The 27,390-nt window shown below is 38.3% G+C and overlaps 1 protein-coding gene across 4 annotated transcripts in view; it reads right to left on the reverse strand.

The window, feature by feature from the left end:
* Positions 1-871: 871 nt before the first annotated feature.
* LOC130926735 (activin receptor type-1-like) overlaps positions 872-27,390 on the reverse strand; it is an 87,250-nt gene continuing 60,731 nt past the window's right edge. For 2 of the 4 annotated variants that reach the window (XM_057851860.1, XM_057851859.1), the window contains 6 exons: positions 20,782-20,881; positions 12,465-12,611; positions 10,409-10,684; positions 6,341-6,538; positions 3,248-3,378; positions 873-3,126 (listed from right to left, as the gene is read on the reverse strand). In XM_057851860.1, coding sequence (XP_057707843.1) covers positions 2,992-3,126; positions 3,248-3,378; positions 6,341-6,538; positions 10,409-10,684; positions 12,465-12,611; positions 20,782-20,881 — 987 coding nt within the window. In that variant the 3' untranslated portion in view covers positions 873-2,991. Of the gene's footprint in view, positions 3,127-3,247; positions 3,379-6,340; positions 6,539-10,408; positions 10,685-12,464; positions 12,612-20,781; positions 20,882-27,390 lie in introns of all 4 variants that reach the window. The other 2 variants (XR_009066277.1, XM_057851861.1) reach the window with 2 other exon arrangements.

Genomic DNA, 27,390 nt, shown 5'->3' on the forward strand with positions numbered 1-27,390 from the left:
AGAGACGCAACGGAGCGCATGGAAGGAGCCCGACGGAAAGCGGCGGACTGAGGGTTTTGCGAGCGATTCGTGCGGCAACAGAATGGATTAAATGACACTGAATGCAATGACTGTAAAAATGGCCCAACAGCTGCTGATGCATATGTTGATCGCAGCTAGCCATTATTGGCCAGTAAAATCTGTCCAGTATATTAAAACCACAAGTCATCAGATTTTATTTATTTATTCGAAATGGTGCATGAACCCGTTCAGGGTTACACGTACGAACAAATCCCCTTTTAATGCCAATTTCAACCATGCCCAACTGCAGATACAGTGCCCTCCATAATTATTGGCACCCCTGAAAAAGATGTGTTTTTTAGCTTTTAATTTTTGCGCATCTTTCGTGGCACGCCAGACCCACTTAGAGTGTTTGTTGCCAAAAAGCTCAATCTTGGTCTCATCTGACCAAAGCACACGATCCCAGGTGTGTATTTTTGTGTGAGACCAAGATTGAGCTTTTTGGCAACAAACACTCTAAGTGGGTCTGGCGTGCCACGAAAGATGCGCATGCTGAAAAGCACCTCATACCCACTGTGAAGTATGGGGGTGGGTCAGTGATGCTGTGGGGTTGTTTGGCTTCCAAAGGCCCTGGGAACCTTGTTAGGGTGCATGGCATCATGAATGCTTTGAAATACCAGGACATTTTAAATCAAAACCTGTTGCCCTCTGCCCGAAAGGTGAAGATGGGTCGTCACTGGGTCGGCATCCTTTTTGTTCAGTGTATCATATTGTAATCTGTTTATATTGCATTAAATTAATTAAATTAAATTAGTCTATTAAACGCAATAATGAAAACACTTCTTTTTCATGCCATTTATTAATGCTAACACATTAATTCAACATACAACAACATAAAAATACAACATTGTATTTTCACAAAATATTTTAATTGGAGCAAGCAGCTCCACATTAAAGATGACCCTTCTTTAGACGGTAAACAACATATTGTATTTGTTAAGGTTTTGGGGAAACGGGGGACCTAATTCATTGACGATGAGAGGGAGTAGTAGATAGTGTCCGACGAATCCAGTGGGCAGTTTGGTGATAGAACAGGTGAACAGGCAGGCAGGAGTTTTGCCATGCAAGCAGTACAGGATCTAGGGGGCAAAAACACAAAAATTAGCTCAGTATCAGGATAACAATATTCTGTGTAAACTGAAAGTCACATACCTGTAGGTGAGTTGTTGATATGGCGATGACCGGTTTAAGTAAGCTGCTGAGCGGCACCTGGTTCCAGGCTCACAATTCTGTGCAATCAAGGCAGTGACACAAATACACAAACACAAGGAGGAGGGGCTCATTTTCAATAATAGTATACTATTCAAACATTGAAACATTTACAGCAACACAGAGTAAATGCTTTCTCCCCCCATATGCTGTTATGCAAAAAATTTTGAATGACTTAACTAGCAGACATGGCACTTGAATACAACGGCCATTTTATTAACGCTCGATTGAATAACTTGTTTAACAGTCAAGAAGCGACTTCAAAACGCAATAACGACTTTAAATAAAGCTCTTACCATAAAAATTTCCGTACGGCGAGATGATGTGTCCTCAAGCTTGTAAGTTCTCCTGTTTAAGGCTGATTCTGACGTGCACCTCTCCAAAAAATCGTGACTACGCGTCACATCAACGCCGGTGACGTGATTTTGCTGCTCAGACGGTTTCCGGTCCAGCACAACAACACCGCCGTTTTCAAAACTTTCCAAACGTCTTCCTACGCTTCAACATTTGTATTAACAAAATTTGTTTGTTAAATATTGGTTAGCTGCAGCTGCAAATACACATGTTCCATCTTCGTTGCCATTGCTGTCAATGCCCGGTTTCGCAGCGGATGCCCGCCTTCAGGGTGCGCGCTGTTGTGACGTCAAACGCCAATTGTTAAATTTCAGGTTTTTAACGCGTTCGGTCTGCACGGTCCACCCCGGACCAGTGTGTAACCTATCATTTGTACTGTCAGATTTATGATACGGGCCGCATCTGGTGCACTGACGTCAGCGGGTGTGATTGCTATGCGGATCTGGCGAGCTGAGGCTGGATCGGGCACGGACTCAGCAGCATTTGGGGTTAGTTTTCGTTTTGATCATTCCCGGGTTACTTTCTCTTCAGTAACCCAAGATCAACAGGAAGTGACCCATAAACCCCCCAAAATCAAGAGGAGGTGACCTAGAAATGCCTCAAAATCAACAGTGACCAAAAATCAACAGGAGATAATGTAAAATGCCCCAAAATTAACTAATTGACGTCTATTATGTTGAAGTGGGAAGGATGACAGCGAATGAACTGAACAAATAAGCAATAAGACAAACCAGACCAGGAAATATACTTGTTTTCTATTTAATTAATAGAAACCACTAGTTGATATAAAATGTTAGAGGGAAAAAAAAAAAAGTTGAAGTTGGACTTCATCAACTTGACAATACACACACGTTAAGACGGCATCAAGGCAAACTTACAGTACAGGCCTCCGTTAAGGGAGGAGGCAGAGGGCTGACGTCAGCATCACTGTGCAGGTATTTTATATATTCATCTTTTCTCTTGCGTGGAACTAAAAAAAAACAAAAACAAATAAAAGCGCGTATGTCATTGTACATGGTCATATGCTAAGACTGTGAACTGTACAAGTGTTTAAAAGATTGCTGACACTGGAACAGCGTTGCGCTAACAAACCAAACTGGGAAAGAAACGTGATGTCAGTCATCGTGACCTCCAAAGTGAGGATTTAAAAAAAGCCAAAGCAACAAAGTCCAGGTAAGAGCCAAACTCCAGCTCCTAGATTATGATTAGTTCCTATTGAATGTCCTATTCCCAAGAGCCTGGTAAGCCATCTTTGGATACCAAAATGTGTCCCGCCAAGTCTTTTCAAATAAATACTGGCATGTGCCGCTATAAGGGCACACACCCCACCGTGAAGGCAAGTTCGTCAAGAAAAGTACAGCGCCCGATTCAAATGTCCGTTTTCATTTTGTCCACCGAGCTGTTGATCTTTGTCAGAGTCTTTTTGATGCGTAGCGCCGTCAGTCGGGCCGACGGGTTCTGATACCAGCACTCCTTCATCAGTTTTGCCATGGAGATTAATGTCTAAAAAGTAATGGGACACATATATATATATTTACAAAAATAGCAGCTCGAAGGAGTACATGCTAAAACGATTACATTTCATTTCTATTTCAATTAAAGGTAGGGTTCAATCTTGACTTACTGGGTCCGAGAACCATCGGTTGGGTATGTTGGGCCTCTGCTGGTCCACGCAGACCACCTTTTTCATGTCCTCAAAACTAGGATCACTGGGCACCACGTCATGAAAGGGAGGCTTGTAGTCCTCTACGATGCCTATGAGAAGAGCGCATGGACTTTACATTAGAGATTAGTGCTGCAACGATTAATCCATTAGCTCGAGTAATTTGATTAGAAAAAGAAAAACATTTGGATTAAATTTTGCTGCTTCGAGTATTTGTTTAATTAAAGATGTGTTGTAATTGTTTGTTTTGAAAGTGTTTGCATTTACTTTTATTGATTTGGGTGGGTACACTGCCCTTTAGTGGCAACAAGCCAAGTTTTTGTTTGAGCTAATGTTTTTTTAATGCATTCGTATTAATTTAGTCTATAGGTATATTTAGCCGTTTTTTGTGGGAATATGTTTTGAACTATTAAGAGCAATGTTTAAAAAAAAAAAAAAAAGTTAGCATTTTATAGCATTTAAACTAGCGGACTTTTGCTATGAAAGTTAGCCAATTGTTCTTTTGTTGTACTTAGATCTTCCTTTATTTATTTTTTTGATACCGTTTGAGGCTCAGCTCAGGTATTTTGATTTTTTGTGTTCCTTATCCGATTACTCGATTATTCGAACTAGTTCATTGATTAATCGACTACTAAAATAATGGATAGATGCATTTCTATTAGACCAATATATCGGCCGGCCGATTTCTCGGGCCGATAATTGGAAAGGATGTGTATCGGTATTGGCCTTTTTTTTTTTTTTTTTAATTTTGTGAATCCGACCGGCCGATATGAAAAAGTCCATTTAAAACTAGGGATAGGGACTAGGGATCGCGCCATTTTTCAGAGGATCGGAATCGGGTGAAAAGGATTGGGTTTTTAATTAAAAATAAATGTATACGTATGTCTTCCTGCTTAATGCTCTCCCACCTAAAACTTTTCTTTGTCAGCAGCGCACAGCGAGTTTTGCTTTTTAAAGTTAGCGATGATTGACATGCGTTGAAGCTTTGATCTTGCCAGAGAAGCTTGGCAACCCTACCTTCAAAGTCGCCAAATGTGTCAATCATCGTTTAGCTTGTTAAACACTAGTGTGCTGTGGCAACGCATTGTGTGTGTGTGTGTGTGTGTGCACGGGTGTTCTCAGCAGTAAGCGGATTTGACTGCATGCACTCAATGAAGCATTTAAAAAAGACAAGCATTTTTCTACGTTATATTTGTTTAAAGAAAATTCGCATTATTTAGGCGGCAGGGTGGGACAGTAACATGTTTTTTTTCCCGGAGAGCTATTTAACCTTCTATTCAACTTTATAAGAGATGTTTCTGAGTCCAGGAAATTCAGGCACTTTGGGAGCCATTATTTTTATCTGTGTGATTCAGTAAACGTGCTTTAGGCATTTAAATGAAGTACAGTGTTTTTATTATTCGATTTTTCTACGCCAATTTTTACACTTTCACTGCAAATGAATATTGGCTCCGAAATTCGGTTATCGGCCCGTCTAACTACTAATAATCGGTATCTGTCCTGAAAAACTCAACGACCATGAGGAGCACCTAAAAGTAAAAAAAAAATCTCCAAAGTCACGCTGCGTCTATTGTTTGAACTACGTACCAAAATGTGTCTGTCTGACTGAGCAATTTCTAAAAAGGCGAGCAGGATGAGAACCTTAAAGAGAGAAGGTTGCGTGTGATAGGGAGCGTGCCCCCAGTAGCTATAAAGTTTGAGTGTGTGCACTAGGTTATTCAATTTGGATACAGAAGATGAGGACTTTGATTAATTTGTGGATTGATTAAGATTGATATGAGTTCAGTGATCCCTCGCTACTTTGCACTTTAAACTTTGTGCCATATGAGGACAGTGATCCCTTGCTACTTTGCACTTTAAACTTTGCGCCCTCAGTCTATCGCAGATTTTTTTTTTTCAATTAAAAAAAAATACAGATGAGCTATCCTGACCTAATCATCTAGTCATACTCTCGCTCGATCCCTTCCTCTCCCTGCTCTTTGTTCGTCAGCACGTGGACTGGAGTTGCTTATTAAAGTAAACAATGTTGACAAATGATCGGGTTTGATCTTGCCAGAGCCAGGGACTTCACAGCGCCGCATGCGTCAATCATCGTTTGACTTGTTAAACAGTTGCTGTGACAACTCTGTGTGCAAGTGAGTGTGTGCAGTTTGAGTGAACTCACTTGATGAAGCATTTCATAAACCCAAGCATTTTTCTACTACAGTACTTAATTCTTGTTTAAAAATAATTTGGTGGAACAGTAAAAGTTTAAAACTTATCGTCATTATTATTACATTTGAAGTGCTTAAAAACCATTTATTAAAATATATATATATATAATTTTTTAAAAATTATACTTTGGGGAAAGAAGTGAAAAAACATGTCTTATATGATCTCTTTCCAATGCTAAATCTGAATCAATACATTGAACACACCCAAAAAAAATTTTTTTTGGGGGGGGTTGGGTTGGGGGGTTCGCTGCTTCGCAGTTTTTCACCTATCATGGCGGGTTCTGGTCCCCATTATCCGGGAAAACGATAGATCACTGTATTGTTAAATTCTTTAATGAAGTATGATTTAACTCAATTTTGCTCCCGCTGCCTTAAAAAAAAAAATGCCAGCGTATGTTTTTCATGCGCCCAATAATGCTGTGCGACCTTGTGTGTGTTAAATACAAAAACCTTAAAATGAGCCTGCGCCTTTTAATACGGTGCACCCTATGGTCGCGAAAATACGGTAATTTGAAGCCATTTATTTCTGTAGCGACTTCGCATCTAAAAATATGAATTCATTTTTTTCCCCACCAATTAGTGGGGACCGGTTTGTTTCAATCAATGGGGACCAGTTGGTTCCCAAAGTGATGGCAACGGAAACAATTATTTGTGTCCCATTTGTATCATATTTTAGCCATTTTGAGTCAATTTCTTCAATAATCTCTAGAAAAGATTCCTCTGGCCAAGATTCACGATCCCACCAAGTTTGACGACCATGTGAGTTTTAGTCTCCAAACAAAGACAGACATATAACGGTGAATAATAGTATGTGTATATTGAACATAGGGAAAAAGCATACCGTTGCTGACCGTCCTCCTGGCAACCTCCCACAAAACGAGGCCCAAGGCCCAGATGTCCACCCTCTTGTAGGACTCGAAGCAGTCCATCTGTATGGAGTCATCTAACACCTCGGGGGCCATGTAGCGCTTGGTGCCCACTTTGGGGTTGTTACCCACATCCAGTTCGTTGGTGTCTTGGAAATGCATGACCGCTAGACCTGGAAGACAACAAATATGCACGGTTAGGAACAAAACAACAGTTTTAAATGAATGACTTCATGTTTTTGTCAACAGGATGTAACATGCACCCTCAACACTTCGCCCCTGAGATGAGACGACCGAGATGGCGTCATCCATTGGTGCATTTACAACATTACCAGGTTGCCGCTTCCAGCCCTAAATAAGCTTTTTGATTGAGGGAATGGAACACAAGTCTTCAATAAAGTGCACTTCCGAATGTGTTTACAGCCAAGGCACAGGAGGAACATTAAGCACTGGTTGTTTCTCTTAAATTAGGAACAAATGAGACTAGACGAGAGGAACAACATTAGATTTATTTTCTTCACTGCACCCAATAAATAAAATCACATTACCAAGTCTTTGCCTCCTCACAGGTTAAATCCCTCTCAGAACCATTGTGCAACCTTGAAAACAAATGCATATTGATTGTTTTCTCCTCATAGGGGTCAGGAACACTGACTGTTCATCTTAACTAAGATAGTTTTGCTTTTGAAATCCCTGAGATTTTATGAATTGCGATGCTGCACGAAACCAAAGTGACGGGTCCATCAAAAACTTATACAAATATTTTATTTTTCAAACGTGAATTTCATAGCTAACATTTTCCAGCACCGTGACAGCATTTTGACCGATTTTAATATTGGGCTCTACAATAATATATACATCGAAAGCAAATGTAAATCTAAATTCTCAATTGATTTTACCTGGTGAAATAAATGTTACTTGCATACTGCATATCAAATCAAGCAAATGTATAAAATAGACTGCATGACTACTCGAGTTACGAATGATTCATCATTATTCAATTCAACACGTCTAGACTAGGGCTGTCCCAAACGACAAATTTTCTCCCGATTAATCAGCCGACTATTTTTACGATTAGTCGACTAATCTTTTAATTAATTTATTTTTTTAATTATAAATTTAGCAATGAAATTTTTGTTGACGCTTATAAATTAAAAAAAACATCTATTATTCTTTTTTAAAATAATTTAGCAATGAAATTTTTGTTGACGCTTATCAATTCACAAAAACATTTTGGAACACTTAAATTCTTTATTAAAGTACAAATAAACAGATAAATAACAATAATAAATCTCAAACAATGAGTTCAAGTGCTGATAGAATTAACTTGTGCAAAAGAATGGAATGTAAACAGACTCAGAACACCGACTTCACCTTTCCAACATGATTCAAAACAATTCTTAAAAAAATACCTAGCATTAATATTATAGTATACTGTAGTACTAAATATAATAGTATTATAATAATTATTCATTGCAAATCAGACTTCTCATAAAGAGTGTCATTTTAAAGGTATTCTTAGTGTAAAATCTGAAGTATGTGGGATTAACTCCAGAAATCGTTATTTTATATGATGAACATGACATGCTTTTATTTTGAAATGTTCACCGGAAGTACGCTCGCTAAACCGCTAACCCTAACCCCGCTTTACATTCCGCAAAAAAAGCACTTTTTTTCATTGCATTTGGTGTCAGTAATAAATTTTTTGTCCTTTTGCAAATGCTGTTAACCAGCGATTTTTCATGTTTGAAGTGTCACCTTTTAACTGCAAGTTTTGGACAAGGCTGCCTGTTTTATAGCCGGCTAAAGTAGGTTGTCTTTTTTCCCATTCACCTCAATGTAGCAATGCTAACGTATATAGTGTTTAATATAGATGTGTTTTCTTATTTTGTATGTCTGAACTTTAATTCTACAGCGTGTTGATGACAGAAAAGAACTGGAGTCTTATATGCTATCAGCACGCACGCACAAATGTACGCACGCACGCACGCACGCGCGGGCAACGATAAAACGCAGCCGTGAAAATGACCGCCCTCATTTTTATTTACCATGCGATAAATGGAATCATTGCATATCACAACAGGCTTAGCAACTTCAATAAAACATATCATTAGTTAGTTAGATGGACTTACAATCTCCTGTCGTTATTATTCACGGCCGACGTGCAGCCAAGCTTGGCATTGAAGAGACAGGACACAACAGTGTACCCTCCTTTGTTTCTTTAAAAATAAGTCAATGTTTTGGACTCTCTGGTGCGCTTTTTTGGCTTTGTGCCGATTTCCCCGCTTGCATACCAAGCGTCCGACATTCTGAACTTTCCACGCATATATTTTTTAAACCCTTCATTAACCGTCGACGGGATGTTGTGCTCGTCGACGGATTTACGTCATCGATGACGTCGACTAGTCGGGACAGCTCTAGTCTAGACTCCATTATACCAATCAGACTCAAGCTTGCGAATCTACGATCACGCTAGCCTGTTACACCTCATGGTCTCTTTAAAGCACCGGGGAAAGAAAATAGTATTTAACAGAGAGCTGCTGTCACAACATGACTCGAAAGCGCGGATTTTGATCTCTCTCCCAGTTTTTTATTTGGCACCAATTGACCACGTAAAACCGGAGATATGATCCTTTTAGTTTCATAATAGGAAATGTTTTCTCCACTAGAGAGCACTCATGTTCTTTGGACGAATAGTTCTTCATTTCTGTAGATTTTCTTTCTTGCCAGAATTCAATTTTTTTTTTTTTTTTGTATTTCTTTGGCTTAATGTGGTTATGTAATTGGTTATAGCACAGTATGATAAAAACAATTCATAAAGATAACTGTGCAAAGAAAAAAAATACCACTGGTTTAAAAATAAAATTAAACATGTAAGCAGTTACTCACAATGTTACTCATCACTTGTGTATTCTTTTCACCAAATACATTTTCACTTGTACTTCAATACATTTTTAGGATGACTAGTTTTATTTTAGTAGTTCAGTATATATTATTTGGAGTATAAATTATTTTAAAGTAACGCTACTTTTACTTGAGTAAAATTTTTGGCTACTGTACCCAACTCCGCCCTAAACGCATTGTGTGCCTGGTGAGAGAAAGGGGGTGTGGAAGGCTGTTGTATTTATTTAATTTTTTTTGTGGCGGCTACAGAAGTAGTTTTCAGTGCATTCGGTTGCAAATAAACCACTGAAAACTCCATGTAGATGCTATAATACGTTAAAATAAAAACACGAGACGCTTCCTATTAGTGCTGAGAGGTGGATGGAGAAGAAAGAGGGGAGGCTATGAGAGCTATTGCTGATGAAGCATGTGCACTGGCTTTTGGCCACATGCTGTGAGGTCTGTGTGAACACAAACCTGCTTTTAGGTACGGGTTAGCATTGTGGCAGCTTGGCGTTTTTGTAAGACGGTTTAACTGTGGTCTGAATGCAGCATATCTATATGGATCTCCTTTCTCTGATCTTTTTATGATGTTAAGCTTCGTTTCCATGGAAATTGCTTTGCTTTAGGCTAGACGAACTTTGCTAGATGACCCAGCTCTCTTCTATGGAGTCATAATATGAAAAAAGGAGGGCGAACAAGGCAAAGATACTCCCGGCGCACAAACACAGACCACCACTATGCACTAGCGGGGGGACAAAATGGCGAAATAAGGATGGTCATCGTAAAGTCGAAACATTGCAGGTCGAGGACATCGTGACCCGAGGATTTCATACATTTTCGTTCACCAGAAAAACAGGTTGACTCTACCTTTTTTGGTTCTTTAGTAATCAGCAGTAAACCATGGTTAGTTTTATCAAGATATGATAATTGCTCCAAGAAATCTGTTATGTGGATTCACACAGCCTGGACTGATCTTACAAGTATATTTAACATGGTGCATGGCAACCATTTGCCTCTGGACGTGTGTCGGCAGGATTGTTTCCAAGCATTACTGTCCAGTACGAAAGACTGCATCACACCTCCATTGAAAAATATGATTGACAAGTTTACTCGAGTCTACATTTTACACTCTTTTCCAAGGCTTGTATTCTTCTTACCGAGATCGGCGATGCAACACTGCCCGTTCTTTTTGACCAGAATGTTTTTGCTCTTCAGGTCCCGGTGGGCGATGGCCGGCTTGCCCTGGGTGCCAAAGATCTCCACGTGCAGATGCGCCAAGCCACTGGCGATGGAGAGTGCCATGCGGAGGCAGCTGCACGCGTCCAGCGTGCTCAGCTGAAGGTAGTCGTACAGGGAGCCCATCTCGTGGTAGTGGGTTATAAGCCACAGCTGCGTGCTGGAGTTTCTGGAGGTCATGTCAGATGCGATGAAGCCTGGGGTGACGGCAAACAAATGGTAAAAGACACACTGAGAAAAAAAAAAAAAAAAACAAACTCTTTTGTCAATGCTGCAGGCAAGCAGAGAGGATGAGATGAGGGATCGGCATTATTTTCAAAATGACTCATCTTTGACTGGCAGCAACTACTACTTTGTATATCCCTCAATTCCTATGACTGAAAAATTCATCAATTGCAATGACGTTTACATCACGCCAATTCCAAAGACTGCTATAGCCCTCAATTCCAAAGACGACTGTAATCGTCAATTCTAGGGATGTCCCGATCGCATTTTTTTGCACCCGAGTCCGAGGCACCGATTTTGAGAATCTGCCGATACCAGAGTCTCGATCCGATACCGGAAATGTTTTTTTTTTTTTTAAACAAAGGTTTTAAACCTGGTCTAGCCCACCGTGCCACCTTCATAATATAAATTATTTTTAAACAAAAATAACGTGGAAAAATGCTTGTCTTCATTAAATGCTTCATTGAGTGAGTCCACTCAAATCCGCTCACGCTGCTGAGAACAGCCTCTCACTTACACAATGAGTAGCCACAGCACACTAGTGTATAACAAGCTAAACGATGATTAACAGATTTGCACCTTTGATCGTAGAGCTACCAAGCGTCTCTAGCAAGATCAAAGCTACAAATCCGTCAATCATCATTAACTAGCAAACGCCACTGCAGTGCTGACCAAGAAAAGCAGCAGGAGGGAGAATGAGAGGCTGTACAAGCATGAAGGAGAAAAACGTAAATCTATTTTTTGAAATAAAAACCTGATCCTTTTCACCCGATCTTCAGAATAATGGCTTGATCGGCCCAATTTCTGATCACGTGATCGGATCAGAACATCCCTAGTCAATTCCAATGACTGAAATACCAGTCAATGCCAATGATGTCTGTATCAGTCAAATCCAATGATATGTAAATTTGTCAATTGACGGTTTTATCTTTCAATACAAGTGGGAATTGGGGAAAAGTTTGCGACGAACACAGAAAAAGTATCCCGACGCACCTTTTCCAGAAATTGCATTTTCTAGTTAAAATATTTAGCGGCAAGTTGAGACAAAAAAATTCAGTCAAACAAAGAATAAAAATGAATAATAAATATTTTAGAAACATTCAATCAATTTGTATTGACTGTCAATCATTGTATGTTTTTGCTAAATTACAGGGTGACCCCAAAAAAAAAAAGAAAAAAAACATGAACTTTTTAACAATCCAATAAAACCAAGGGTGATGGAAGACAAAATATTTTATTTATAGAAATTGAGACATTAGAACATGCTATTTAAGAAAAAATGATGGAATTTTCATTTATTAAAAATGATGTTCCATACATGGAGTCCTCCTGTACGAATGCATTCTTAAATCTGCAGCTGAGATTTCTAGTCGATTCCTCATCTGAGCTGGGATACTGTGAATTTCATCCTGACTTCACCATGGTTACTAAAATGGCAGATTGTTTACTTGTTCAAAGTCACTGTCTCGCTGTGCTGTCTCTTGCTCATGTCTGCCAATAAGCAAAAATTATTGTTTTGTCACCAGTGGTCAACAGCAGATTTCAAGAGCGCAAGACGCCACTTAAATGATACCTTTTTTTTCCTATGAATAAAATATTATTCTATCATCACTCTTGGTTTTATTGGATTGTTAAAACGTTCCTGTTTTTTTGGGGTCACTTTGTATTTTCTGTCATCTTTACAAATGCAGATGTTTTAAAGGGCTCTTGTTGTTCAAGCTGATCGTCACCCAGTGATTATGTTTGACATACCCAGGATGTTCTCGTGTCTTAGAAGCACTGTGTTATAGATCTCCGTTTCTCTGAACCAGGACTTCTCGTCTCGGGAGGAGAAGATCTTCACAGCGACACTCTCTCCTTGCCACTGGCCTCGCCACACTTCGCCATAGCGGCCTTTACCTGACATGAAGAAAAGAGAAGATACGTGAAAACGTTAAATTCTTGTTACATATAATTTTATATTATTGAGCTTGATATTGCGAAGTTGTACAACATACCGTATTTTCCAGACAATAAGTTGCATTTTTGTTTTTTCATAGTTTGGCCGGAGGTTTTACTTATACCCTTGAGCGACTTATGTGTGAAATTATTAACACATTATTATATAATTTCACATTATTTTCACACTAAACCGCAAGATGGTACTCAATGTTTCAACATTGGCGGTAATTTATAAACACAAGTAAAAATAACTGAGAAGGGCTGAACAAAATGGCACTGGAAAGAAAATCACATTCTGCAGATTACAAGCTGCAAGTAGTGAAATATGCAGCCGAAAACGGTAATCGAGCAGTAGTGTAACATTAGCATACAGTACACTTATTCAGCCTGTTGTTCTCTATTCTATTTTTATTTTACAGTGCCTTTCAAGAAGAGCCGGGCGGTATACCCAAAAATTTATCGGTACCGAAATTCTTCACAATGACCGACATAATTTTAACCACATCGGTAAATTCGGTAATTTAATAAAACAAGAAATTTTTTTTTTTTTCATCCCGCTTTGACCCTGTGCTGTTCGGCTATATTCATTCCCCTTTAAGAAAGCATTCAGTGTGCTTACGTATGAAGTCACGTGGTTATCGGGAACTCAAACAAACAGAAGCCCAGTAGGCTAACTCTAGCGGCTAACGCTACAAGCAAACATGATGGAGTCGGGCTTAAGGGAGCTTCACCAAACTTTCACCCGACATTCAGTAGACTATTGGCAGCCTTCAGATGGGCTTTCACCAACTTTGCTCCCTGGTTCTCACGATTTCAGGAGAGTGTGCTTTCAGTGCTTTCTACTGGTAGCCAGACAACAGGCCAACGCTAGAGGCTAACAGCGGCTGCAAGTGAACGTGATGGAGTCGGATAGTGGCTCTAACCTTGTCAAAACGGCTGAATTTAATGAGTGGATTGGGCACAGACTGCATCTAGCAATTAGTAAGTTGCGTTATTTTGTATCTCTGTATGTGTGTGATTTCTTTGATATCTTTTATGATGGTAAAGCATTCATCATAAATTATAATCCAACAGTGACCGTTTAATGGCCAAAGCTATTTTTCTGTATGTGCTTGCTTTACTCAGTGTCATTGCTGCCATCATAAAATCTTAAATGTTTCATTGGCAAAAGAGCAATATAGCTTTAATGTGAGAGTGTCTGTTTGGGGGGTGCATGTGTGCGTGCATGAAATAACACTTGTTTTGAGTAATTTTGTCACAGCAGCCATTAACAATAAGTTGGCTGTTTGAAGTGTACTGTTCAATCTGCAAGTCATTTGTGTTACAATACCATGTTTGCACAGTCGTCGTATTGATTTTTATAATGTTTCACATTGTTCAAGTCATACAAGCTGTTAAAAATGTTCATACTTGAATTCTTATTGTTTACAAGAAATTTGTATATAAATGTTTAGACTGCATGTACAATTGTTAAATATGTTAAATCGAAAGCTGGTAAATCAACGACAAACAGTTAATTTGTATTTCACTGATTCAGATTTTCAAATTATATAAAAGTCCGCTTTGAGCAAATTTATCGTCATTTATCGTTATCGAGGTAAATCTGCTCAATTTACCGTGATATGTACTTAAGGCCATATCGCCCAGCCCTACTTTCAAGATGACATGTCTGTTCTTGGTGTTGGATTTTATCAAATAAATTTCCCCCCAAAATGCAACTTATACTCCAGTGAGACTTATAGTCCGGAAAAATACGGTACATGAAAAATTGAAGACAACAGAAATAATGTCTTGTTTGTTTGGTAGCTACTATACCAGAAGTGGTAGAGCACTTAAATCATTATTGATGGGGTAAATTTAATGGCACTAAAATTGGTTACAGTTACCATTGTTGGCACACTTGCTATGCTAAAAATAAAACAATGGCTTTGTCAAAACAAGACGCTTGTGCTTGATTTATAATTAACATCGACATACTAGGTTGTGCCGCTCAAATAAATTAGTCAGTGGAAAAGACTAACGATATATAAGATTGGTCTGGCTCGTGTTAGGAACGACAATCATAACGTAAGCGCTTATTTAAAATTTACATTTCAATCTTTCACATGATATTTACTAGAAACTAAATAACACTGCAATCAACAAGGTGGACCGCAATATCCTGAGGTGCGTTTGGGTAGAATTCTCAGGATATTGTTCTTGATGTATTCTGACTTGAATGGCGACATTGAGCCCTTTTAAAAATAATGAAATAAAAACTTGCTGATTTTGGCACATTCTTTTTGAAAACCCTCTATCTTAAAGCCTCACAAAATATGCAAGATGTGCAAGATGGTGTGTGAAACCTTTGATTTAAAAGAAAAAAACAAAAAAATTAAATGCAACCATATTTCTGTCATTCTACATTTGATTTCTGCCAAATTTACATATCATTGCACAATAGTGGCCTAATTTTGCAATCCAAGTACATTTTTCACCTCAACATCGTTCTTAGTTATTTTTGCAAGTAGAGGTGTGAACTTCTGGGTTGCTCACGATACGATATGCGATACAAGGCCCACGATATGACTATATAACAATTATCGATACAATAAGGAAATCATTCTAGGATATTCTAAAAGACAACTAATAAACAAACAAAAAAAAAAAAGCTATTTTCATCCCTCCGCTGTGAATTGGAATGAATTTATCACTAGTAGACGTCCAATCCGTTTAACCCTTGTGCAGTATATTTTTTTTATACCTCTCGCAGTATTGGGGATGAAGTCTGGCGCCCTCTTGAGGGTGTGATAACTAAGTCATTTCTGAATATTTTTTTACTTGCGACATCTCAAAATGTTCACTAGCATCAGACCTATCCATACGTATATAGTTTTTATTTATTTATTTATTTTGGATGCCCTCTATGGACAATAAAAGCAATAGTGTGCTATGAACAAAACTAACAATGTTGCATGTAATATATAAAAACAAATCCAAGTAGGAATATTTGATATCAGGTCATTAGAGGCTTGAATATGTTCATAAATTATAACATCAAATTTTTTGGGGAACTCAAAATTTTTTTACAATGGCAATTTCAAAATTTTTACCCCTCTCGCAGTATTGGGGATGAAGTCTGGCGCCCTCTTGAGGGTGTGATAACTAAGTCATTTCTAAATATTTTTTTACTTGCGACATCTCAAAATGTTCACTAGCATCAGACCTATCCATACGTATATAGTTTTTATTTATTTATTTATTTTGGATGCCCTCTATGGACAATAAAAGCAATAGTGTGCTATGAACAAAACTAATAATGTTGTATGTAATATATAAAAACACATCCAAGTAGGAATATTTGATATCAGATAATTAGAGGCTTGAATATGTTCATAAATTATAACATCAAATTTTTTTTGGAACTCAACATTTTTTTATAATGGCAATTTTAACATTTTTACCCCTCTCGCAGTATTGGGGATGAAGTCTGGCGCCCTCTTGAGGGTGTGATAACTAAGTCATTTCTGAATATTTTTTTACTTGCGACATCTCAAAATGTTCACTAGCATCAGACCTATCCATACGTATATAGTTTTTATTTATTTATTTATTTTGGATGCCCTCTATGGACAATAAAAGCAATAGTGTGCTATGAACAAAACTAACAATGTTGTATGTAATATATAAAAACAAATCCAAGTAGGAATATTTGATATCAGGTCATTAGAGGCTTGAATATGTTCATAAATTATAACATCAATTTTTTTGGGGAACTCAAAAATTTTTTACTATGGCAATTTCAAAATTTTTACCCCTCTCGCAGTATTGGGGATGAAGTCTGGCGCCCTCTTGAGGGTGTGATAACTAAGTCATTTCTAAATATTTTTTTACTTGCAACATCTCAAAATGTTCACTAGCATCAGACCTATCCATACGTGTATAGTTTTTATTTATTTATTTATTCTGAATGCCCTCTATGGACAATAAAAGCAATAGTGTGCTATGAACAAAACTAACGATGTTGTATGTAATATATAAAAACACATCCAAGTAGGAATATTTGATATCAGATAATTAGAGGCTTGAATATGTTCATAAGTTATAACATCAAATTTTTTTTGGAACTCAACATTTTTTTATAATGGCAATTTTAACATTTTTACCCCTCTCGCAGTATTGGGGATGAAGTCTGGCGCCCTCTTGAGGGTGTGATAACCAAGTCACTTCTAAATATTTTTTTACTTGCGACATCTCAAAATGTTCACTAGCATCAGACCTATCCATACATATATAGTTTTAATTTATTTATTTATTCTGAATGCCCTCTATGGACAATAAAAGCAATAGTGTGCTATGAACAAAACTAACAATGTTGTATGTAATATATAAAAACAAATCCAAGTAGGAATATTTGATATCAGGTCATTAGAGCTTTGAATATGTTAATAAATTATAACATCAAAATTTATTTGAGGAACTCAACATTTTTTGACAATGGCAATTTCAAAATTTTTACCCCTCTCGCAGTATTGGGGATGAAGCCTTGCGCCCTCTTGAGGATGTGTAACTAAGTCATTTCTGAATATTTTTTTACTTGTGACATCTGAAAATGAAATGGAAAATTTTTACCCCTCTTGCAGTATTGGAGCCAAAAGTCACTCTTGGAAGTGTGACAACTAAGTCATTTCTGAATATTGTTTTTTTTTACCTTCAACCACTAAAAATATTCACTGGCATCAGAATAACAGTCAACAAGTCACAACAACTAGAAGAATTTTGAATTAACAGAATCTATATTACTCAAACGCACAACAACAAACTACTGAACTAGAACAACAAACAACTCAACTAGAACAACAAACAACCAGTGAGCTTTTTTTTTTAAAAAAAAAAAACAATTTGCACACTTTTTGGCCATGTTTTTGGCTAAAGAAAATGCCACATTTGCAGCTAATGTTTGATGCCCGTAGTCGGTTAATGCAAAGGCCACATTGCCCACATTTCTGGCTTTGTGGCGTGGCCACCACTGCGGGGTCCACCTGAGTAAAGAGGGTGAATGCATTGAAGAGAGACAGATCCAGCATATGATATGATATGGACATTGGCCATCGTAATGTCCTCCAGCAGCAAGAATATGTGGCAGATGCCTGCAACTAACACACACAAAAAAACACATCAGATGATGTCAGATGACCAGAGAGCTTTGATGCAAAGTTTTGAAAAAGACATAACATATGCTTACCTGGTCCAAGTGATCGACTGCCGCTTTACACAGATCGTAGTCCAAAATAATCTTGGGCTTTTTTTTTTAGACAATCTGATGGATAATGTCGTCCGGGCAAAACAGATTGACAGTAGTCTCGGGGCTACTGATCCTGGCAATTGCAAAAAGCGTTGGGCCAGGCAATAGAATAGGGGGCAGGTTGAAGTGCCTCGAAACTTCATTTGTAGAGGACCACACAATTTCTTGGTTTTTGGCAAGCCATGGAGTGCTGACCTGATTCTGTTGTTGTTGCTCCTCTGCTGCTTCTGCTGTAACCTCCTCAAAATCCTAATCATCATCCTCTTCCTCCTCTCCTACAAGTGGCTCAAAATCTTCATCATAGTCTTGTGACACATCATCCTTTTCATCCATTGAGTATGTGGGACATTCCTCCTCCAACACCATTTTTCTTGCCTCCTCAAGAAAAAATATTCTCGCCATCTCTGCTCACCAGCAGTCACAGGGAGTAAAATGGCCTTTGAGCCGTTGGACCCCATATAAAGTTGTTTACAAACGTGACCATTCACTGAGCCAATGGGAGGAGGAAAAAGTAAAACATTCTACCAATAAGAGTTGAGATTCAATAAACAACTGCATTTTGAATTCTCAAAATGTGTCACATCAAACACCTTTTTGCGCCCTGCAGACAAGGTGCTTTGAAGTGCATTCAAAGCCGCCTTCTGCAGACCTCTGCACGCAAAAGTACAAGCACACACATACGCACACGCTCGGTGACGTGAGAGTGCGCGTGCATGTACAAACGCACACGATTTCTCCCACAGTCGCGTCATAAAGTCAAACTTCACAAAAGTCAACTCATACTGTCCCATTGAACAGGCAAAGTGCGCGCGCACACACACACACACATACCCACATACGCGCGTGCACACCCCCACCCTCACACGCGCGTGCACACACCCACTCACACACAAGTGTTCGTGAGTCCACACACTGGCCCGTTCGATCAAAGCTCAACATGAAAACTTGTTTTTTTGGTAGTAAGTAAATGCGTTTGACAATGAGGGATCAATCAAGAAAAATGATAAATAATAGTCTCTAGTGTCCCCTGCTGGATTTTTTGTTTTTAAGATATTCATCCAGGATCCGTTACAATCTCGTGTCAGTTAACACCCCGCTGAAGCCATAAATTGTGTAATCGTGGGAAATGCACTTTCACACACCAGGTGGCAGTGCATCAAAAAACATGAGAAATTGGGATTTATAATGGGAGTCAATGGGGACGAAAGTTGGCGTAATACTCTCTGCGTCACAAAAAAGTAGGCCTCCCACATATAATAATGACAATACCAATTTTGAAATTGTGGATGGTGCCATTTTGAAGGTAAACATGTTTTGACATTTTTTGACAATTTTCAGCCCTCTAGCTTATTTTTTGATATGCTTTATATATGATAATATGACGAGTAACAAAGCAAAACGCCAGGATTTGGCGCAATACTGCACAAGGGTTAAACTGGCAACGGATTGGACATCTATGTCCATCATTAGTAGTCAATGCCAGGTAATGAGTTCATTTTGAGGCATTTCACGTCATGTTGATTTCCGGTCACTTCCTGTTGATTTTGGGGCATTTACTGGTCACTTCTTGTCGATTTTGGTTTACTGAAAACAAAGTTACTCAATAATGTCCCCAAATGATTGAGAAGTGACTCAAAATCAAGAGGAAGTAACCAGTAAATGCCCTAAAATGAATAGGAAGTGACCTGTCAATGCCCTCAAAAGACTGGCAATGAATGCTCTGGTTTCAGTGACATTGCCAGTCAGTGAGCTAACGTAGACACTAGAGATGCACGATAATATCGGTCACCGATAATTATCGGCCGATAATGGCAATTATGACGTCAGACAGATAATCCAGATCAAACGAAATTCAACCGATAATGCAATCCGATAATTATATACTTGATTTAGCCTCCAAATGTGCGCAATCAACAGTTTTGTCCAGGAGGTGTTTTTGCAGTGTAGTAATGTGATATATGTTAGGAATGGCTTACTTTTAAAGGCATTTTTGTGCAACTTGGGTGTTTACTCTCCAAGTAAGTGTTGCCAAAAGCTTACCATTACACAATGTCATTGCCATTGTTTAGATGTTGGAATTTACTACTTGTTCACATTTGATGTTGAAAAAAATAGCACTAAATTACATTTTTGCACAGTAACATTTGATCTTTGTATACTTTAACATTTTACATACATATCTGAATAGAATTATCGGCGTGACATTATCGGTTATCGGTTGGAAGGGGCAGGAAATTATCGGTTATCGATATCGGTTGAAAAATGTATTATCGTGCATCACTAGTAGACACTTTTCTAATGGAAGATTTTGGTTGCAACCTGTTGGTTTCTTTTTCTTTCTTTCTTTTTTTTTTTTTTTAACTCCTTTTAAAGTGATGTATCGATTCTTGGTGAAAGCATATCAATAACCTTTAGGGCTACAAAGTATCATGATATATCACCTGCTCAATAGATTGTCACACCCTCAGTTGCAAGTGCTAAGAGTTTGATGGCAATGCTTATGCATGAGTCCCAGGATATAAGAAGCAAACACTGAGGTTTAGAATTGTATGAGATGCTTAGTTCGCACAGTGTTATGGAGATTTAAACCTTGGGGAAAATGTATGTGGAGTTGCTGTGGGCAAAACACAGATTCAGTATGGATTTTTCAACAGTTGTGAAGCTTCTTCTGTACTTCTCCTTGTGTGTGTGTGTGTGTGTGTGTGTGCGTGCGTGCGTGCGTTCGCGTCTCGGGGCCCACCCGCTGTGTTGACATAAAGGTCTCATTAAAATGAATGAGCGAGGCTGCATATTCTCACACAGAGCTAATGTCAATAACAATACTGGCTCGGAGTGGACACTCACCCACACACTCGTTGAGAGTGATTTGTCGAGCCACGGTCCTCTGAACTAGGAAAGGCAGGCCGGAGCCGCTTCCTGAAGTGCAGGAGTGATCAAGTAGATCCTGGAAATGAAGAGAAGAACAAATCATCATTTGCATTTTTAAGGGATTTAACATCAAAGAGAAATTTAGATGTTGGCAGGAGTTGGATGAAGTCCAATTTTGTGTGAAAGGACAACATTATGTATTTAAAAACAGTACAAGTGCAGCCCCCTTCTTATTTTCCAATGTTGTGGCTGCTGGAGATTTAATCTAAGCTCCAAAACAAGGCGCGACTCTGCTAAGCCTTTTATTTTTAACTGGGCATGAAGACACATGTAGCACACAGCACCGGCACGAGAGGGCGGTGCTAAGTCGACGGCTGAGGGGAAAACCGAACTAGGGAGGGAAAGGGGAATGCAACATAGGAGGCCGACGCCTCGTATAAACAGATTTATTATGGATGAGCTGTGTGCGAGACAACTGGAATTACAAGGCGGAAGACTGTGGCTGTAAATGAAAGCGTTTCTAAGCTCTAAATAATAATGGTTTGGGCGCTCGATCATGATGGTACCACAAGTTGTGAGTGAAATTAAGTGTCGTGGGAACTAGAATGTGAATCAATACATAGATGTGTTAGTCCAGGAGTTTAGGAATAAAAATGAGCAGCTATGGATACAATTCTAAGATTTGATCATTGCAAGGTTTCGAGGCAGGCTGCTAACAAAATGAATGTTGAAAGATGTTTTGCCCACTTGCGCTGTTTATAGGTCAACATTAATGGTGCAAAAAGGTTTTGGATCGTGTTTATTGTTTAAATCATAAAATGGATGGCTGTTTTGTATTTATTGCCTCATAATGTTTTTCATATAAATGTTAACTACAATTATGTGGTAAATGGGGCTTTTCGAGTTTCATGGTAGTGTACATGTTAGTGTAGGTAAGTTATAGATGTGGTGATGCAAGACAAATTCAGGTTACAAATTTGCTAAAATAACAAAGATCACGCAGGAGTTGAAGGAATATTTTTTCACATAGTCATGTATAATTACCAAGGGCGTAGGTTTAGTTTAACAGCATAACCTGCATGTACACATTTTGCTGGGGACGGGACATTAATAAGACCAAACAGATTGGGTCAACGGGTGTCAGGGCTACATTTCTCAACGAATATGAAGCTAATTAATTGATAGTCCAAATTATCAATGCAAAATAAATCTGCGTTGACTTAATAGTAACTTTCAAATGTATTGGTTCAGGTGATACACAGTTGGATTCAAACCTTTGATTTAAAAAAATACTAAATTTTGAAAACTTCCAGAATAAATATCTGGATTTTATCAGCAAATTGAAATTGCAATATTTGAGCACAAAGTATATTAAGATACACAATAAAAACAAACTTGTTAACGATCTCTTCACCATCCAGGATTGCAAAAAAATAGAGCACTCAACATTGTCTGCCCAAAAAAATAAGTTAAATACAACTACAGACTTCATAATGATATTGACGGGACACATTCCCCAGACGCTGTGCCACGCCTTCAAGTAGGGGGCCGTCAAACACTATGCTACAGTCGATCGAAGTCGGTCGCATTTATTCTCAAACACATGCAGCGATCCAACGCCGGATTTTGGTTGAAAAGTACAAAAGCTGTACCGCATACACATAGGAAGGATTTTCTCAGGAGTGATTTCTTCGAGTATTCAAGGCAATTATCATATTTTTCGTACCGTGTATGCAGTTTGGAACGTTGTGAAAAAAAATCAATGGGAGAAATTAACCGCTACAGCATTGGCGTCATAATTCGCAATATTTAAGTAAAATAAATGCTAACTGGCTGATTTTTTGCTTTTAACCAAGAATCAAGACTGTTTTACATTCATATGAAGAATTCAGGGATTTAAGCATTAATTTACAAGAATTTCCAACGTAAAAAGCTCTTTGTTGTGATAAGGCGGTGCCATAGTGGCTAAAAGACTAGCAGCACATTCGACATATTTACATAAAATAAATGCTAAATGCCCAGTTCTTTGCTCTCTTACAAAGAATCGAGACTGTTTTACATCCATATCTACAAAGAATTCAGGGATTTAAGCATTTATTCACAATAATTTTCAACGTAAAAAGCTCTTTGTGGTGATAAAGTGGCGCCACAGTGGCTTAAAGACTAGCAGCACATTCGACATATTTAAGTAAAATAAATGCTAACTGCCCGGTTCTTTGCTCTTTTACAAAGAATCGAGACTGTTTTACGTCCATATCTATAAAGAATTCAGGGATTTAAGCATTTATTCACAATAATTTTCAACGTAAAAAGCTCTTTGTGGTGATAAAGTGGTGGCACAGTGGCTTAAAGACTAGCAGCACATTCGACATATTTACGTAAAATAAATGCTAACTGCCCGGTTATTTTGCTTTTAACCAAGAATTTAGACCGTTTTACATCCATAACTATGAAGAATTCAGAGATTTAAGCATTTATTCACATGAATTTTCAATGTAAAAAGCTCTTTGTCTGTGTTTCCACTCGGTCAGCTTTGACGGAGATAGCCCCCCTATTAATTGGCCCCGCGCCCCATGTCCCGTCAATTTAGTATGAAGTCTATGATACAACTAAGAAAGACTTGGGGAAAAAAACTGAGCTTTCCTTCAGGTAAAACACTACTGCTTTTGTCCTTAAGCACAGCCAAACTCAACAAAAAATGAAAACTTTTTACCTACATTATGAATAAAGTATGATTATCTGGGGGAAAAAAATGTCTGCCTAGGCTGCACAATAACTTTCGAAATAATGTAAAAAATAAATTAACATAATGAAAATAATTCACTTCATAACGGTAGGGTCAATTCTATCATTACAACATATGGGAAGGGAAGACAATTTAAATTACCTATATTGGATTAATTAATGGATTAATTGATTAATTAATGGATTAATTATACTGAACTCATTATATAATGCAAATAAGTTTGCTTTAAACTTGGTGGGGACAATTTGGACATCCTGAAAAATTGGTAGTGTTATGTCCCTACCGTCCCTATGCAAACCTAAACCCTTGTTAATTATACATATTTGTTCATTGCTGCTCCGTTACGATCCTCCAGCTAATGCACAAAAGTGGCTGCTCTCTTTTCTGTAAACATTTGATAAGGTGACATAGCAATTTATTGTTTACTTTTCACCACGAGCGAGTACTTTTCCATCACGTGCGATTCTATGGCTCGGCCCAGGACGTAGGGATGAACTTGCTCATTTGCATAGAAACAATATACCGTATTTTTCGGACTATAAGTCGCACGTAAGTATAAGTCGCACCAACCCAAAAATGCGCAATGAAGAGGATAAAAAACATATATAAGTCGCACTGGAGTATAAGTCGCATTTTGGGGGGAAATTCACTTGATAATATCCAACACATAGAACAGATATGTAATCTTGAAAGGCAATTTAAAGTAAAAATACCATAGAGAACAACATGCTGAATAAGTTTACACAATGACAATGTTACATGATGCATGAGCAACGAAATGCGAACATGGCCGGTATGTTAACATAACATAGCTATTAAGAGTTATTAAGATAAATATACCATAAAGAACATGCTAACAAGTTTACCAAACCAACAGTGTCACTCCAAAACACCAAAATAACATGTGAAATGATATAATAATGTGTTAATAATTTCACACATAAGTTGCACCAGAGTATAAGGCGCACCTCCAGCCAAACTATGGAAAAAAAAAAACTGCGATTTATAGTCCGAAAAATACAGTAAACGCTGGCCCGGTCATGACTTGGGGCTGGACCATGAGGAGTTTTCCTTTTTCTACCTCCGAGGACCAGACCTCGGGGTGGGCAATGGACACTTTTCTGACTGTTGTTTATACATTTTTTTGTATTTTATGCAACGTTTTATTCATTATAGCCCCTTTCACCCTTATATCCTGGTAAATTTCTGTGTAATGTGACGCAGGAGTTACACGTATCATGGCTATCACACATGGAGAGATTTCCCGGGATTAACCCCGTTGGCAACTCGGCTAGCACAATTTTATAACCTGGGAATTACTTCATCGGCAACGAAATAAACCACACATTTCCAAAGATGGACGATGGACTCGCTTCCTCGGCTGTACGATCCAGTAACAATTTAATTTTGTTATGTTTTCAGTTTAATTTAGCTATTTCCAGGTTGCCATGTTGATAATTGTTTAAGGCTTTTCGTTTTACTGCGAAGAAAGAGGAAATGGAGATCGACTTCGTGCCGTGACAAGGGAATTAAATGCCTGCTACTACACATTCGCATCCCGGGTAGGTCTCGGACATTATACTACGACGCGACGAGGTAAATGTCCGCGCAGTCTCCGTGTCAGTCAACCTGGGAAATTGCACCGAGGTTTACCGGTGTTCAGGTATGTGCAAAAGGGGTTTATTTGTATTATTGTTTTCTTTGTTGCGCCGGGATTACGTGTCGTCACTGTCTGTTCATTTAAGAGAACTAATTAAAAAAAAAAAAACTAAAAAGAAAGTCGACTGCGGCTATGTTTGCCTTGAATTCTTTCTCTTCAGACTCAAGTGGTGTACACTGTGCTGATCATTTATCAGAGGCAAATTGTTTCTTAGGGAAGTCTTTATTTGGCTGTGAAAGAAGGAGTCAAGTCTTACAAGACTGTAAAAGTCAAGAAGACATCATCTCAAAAGGCATTTCACACAAAGTTAAATAAAATCCCACTGACCCTGGCACGGCACTCTCCACATGTGTTTGACAGCCACGACAAAGTGTTTCTGGTCTAGCGTGGCCGTTCACATTTTTACGATACTTAAATAAACATTTGGCGGCTTCGGATTTTTAGATTCATTGCCAAACGTTCGGCTGAGCCAGAATCAACGGCTTGGCTGCGTCATACCGCCGCACGGTGTTTATATACATTAGCGCTCCCATTGGTCAAAGCATACTGTATTCAATATCAGAAGGATCATCTGGGTTTTAAGAGTGGAATACCTCAGTAAGAGTAATACACAAAGTCTGCTCACAAAATGGACGCAAAGTCTTATTTTCCTAAGGCTCCGGCCATGCTCTCTTTGCTCAGCGTGATTAAAGAGTGCGGCCAGCCAGTGAATGTGCTGGCTTGTGTGACCGCACGACTCCACCTAAACTCTGGTTCCGTTTAGTATAACCTCAAAACATAAACCGCAGTGTGCAGAATGCTCACAATCGCTGGCTAGGAGAGGACATTCCTAACGAAGACAGTAAAAATGACCTTGTAAAGCAAAACAAGCGTTAGTTAAAGGGGCTTTCTCGTGGAGAACAAAGAGTCTCTCTGAACCCGACATACGAAAACACAAGACTGTAGCTGTTACACAAGACAGTTTAATCTACATTTAATCTTTTCCAACACTGGAATTTTGTAAACACAAGTAATTAAATATTTTAGTAGCGGCTATGGCTGATTAAATATGTGATTCCACGTGTATAGAAAAATTACAGCTATATTTCCATGTGAGACGACATACAACAATGTACTCATTTTTAATCCTTAGCTCAACCTGCAAGCAGATACAGACAATGATTCACATTACGTTGGCATACTAGTTCAATTTAGGTTCTTCAATGAAACAAACATGGATTTTTTTGGAAAGTAAAGGAAAGCCAGAGTATCCCAAACCTGTGAAGCAGACATACCCAATAGTCTACCTAGCATGCATTCAAATTATATTATTTTAAATTAAACATGACATTTTGGGGATATCAGAGGCTTGGTTCAGACCGCAGGTCTTCATGCACATTTCTGATTTTTGGCATTCCTGTTCAGACAACCTTTTTCCATTGAGCCCCTTCAAATATTACATATATGCACTAACTCACATCCAACACGTGCTAAGTAAACTGTTCCGCATGCGCAGATTCATCAAAACAAATGCCTACACATGCTGGCTCTACGTTATTGAATAATATATTTTGATTTCCAAAAATAGGACACATATACAAGTAGGGATGGGAATCGATAGGATTTTTACGATTCCGATTCCATTATCGATATTGCTTAATGATTCGATTCTTTATCGATTCTAATTTGGGGAAAAAGAAGAACAAACGTTTTGATTGGCATCGAGTTTGTTTAATCAGAAGTCACAACCTTACAAACTCACAACAAGGTCAATAGAGGCCCAAAGCCTCAATATTAACTGTGGCAATAAGTGGCAAATGCACAAGAATGTTTAACATTTTACTGAAACATTTTTCTAATAGAAATAAAAAATCTTGGTATAAGCATATAGGTCGTTCGTCTGCCGTTAGCAATATGTGTTAAACTTGCAGGGGTCCCCAAACTTTTTCCAGTGAGGGCTGCATAACTTTTCCCTTCTCTGATGAGGGGCCGGGGTCAGTTTGTAACAGAAAAAGTGTGATGATTGCAGGAGTGCCTAAATGTAAAAAATTGTTGTTTTTTTAGAATGCCACAATCAAATAACCCTTTCTGGATATTCCACCGAACAAAAGTAAATAAAATAAAAATAATAATATAATATATTAATAATTAATAATAATAACACTATTAATCAAATAGATGATAACCAAATAACCCTCTC

Source organism: Corythoichthys intestinalis, chromosome 12 (genome assembly GCF_030265065.1).
Source record: "Corythoichthys intestinalis isolate RoL2023-P3 chromosome 12, ASM3026506v1, whole genome shotgun sequence".
NCBI classification, from domain to species: Eukaryota; Metazoa; Chordata; class Actinopteri; order Syngnathiformes; family Syngnathidae; genus Corythoichthys; species Corythoichthys intestinalis.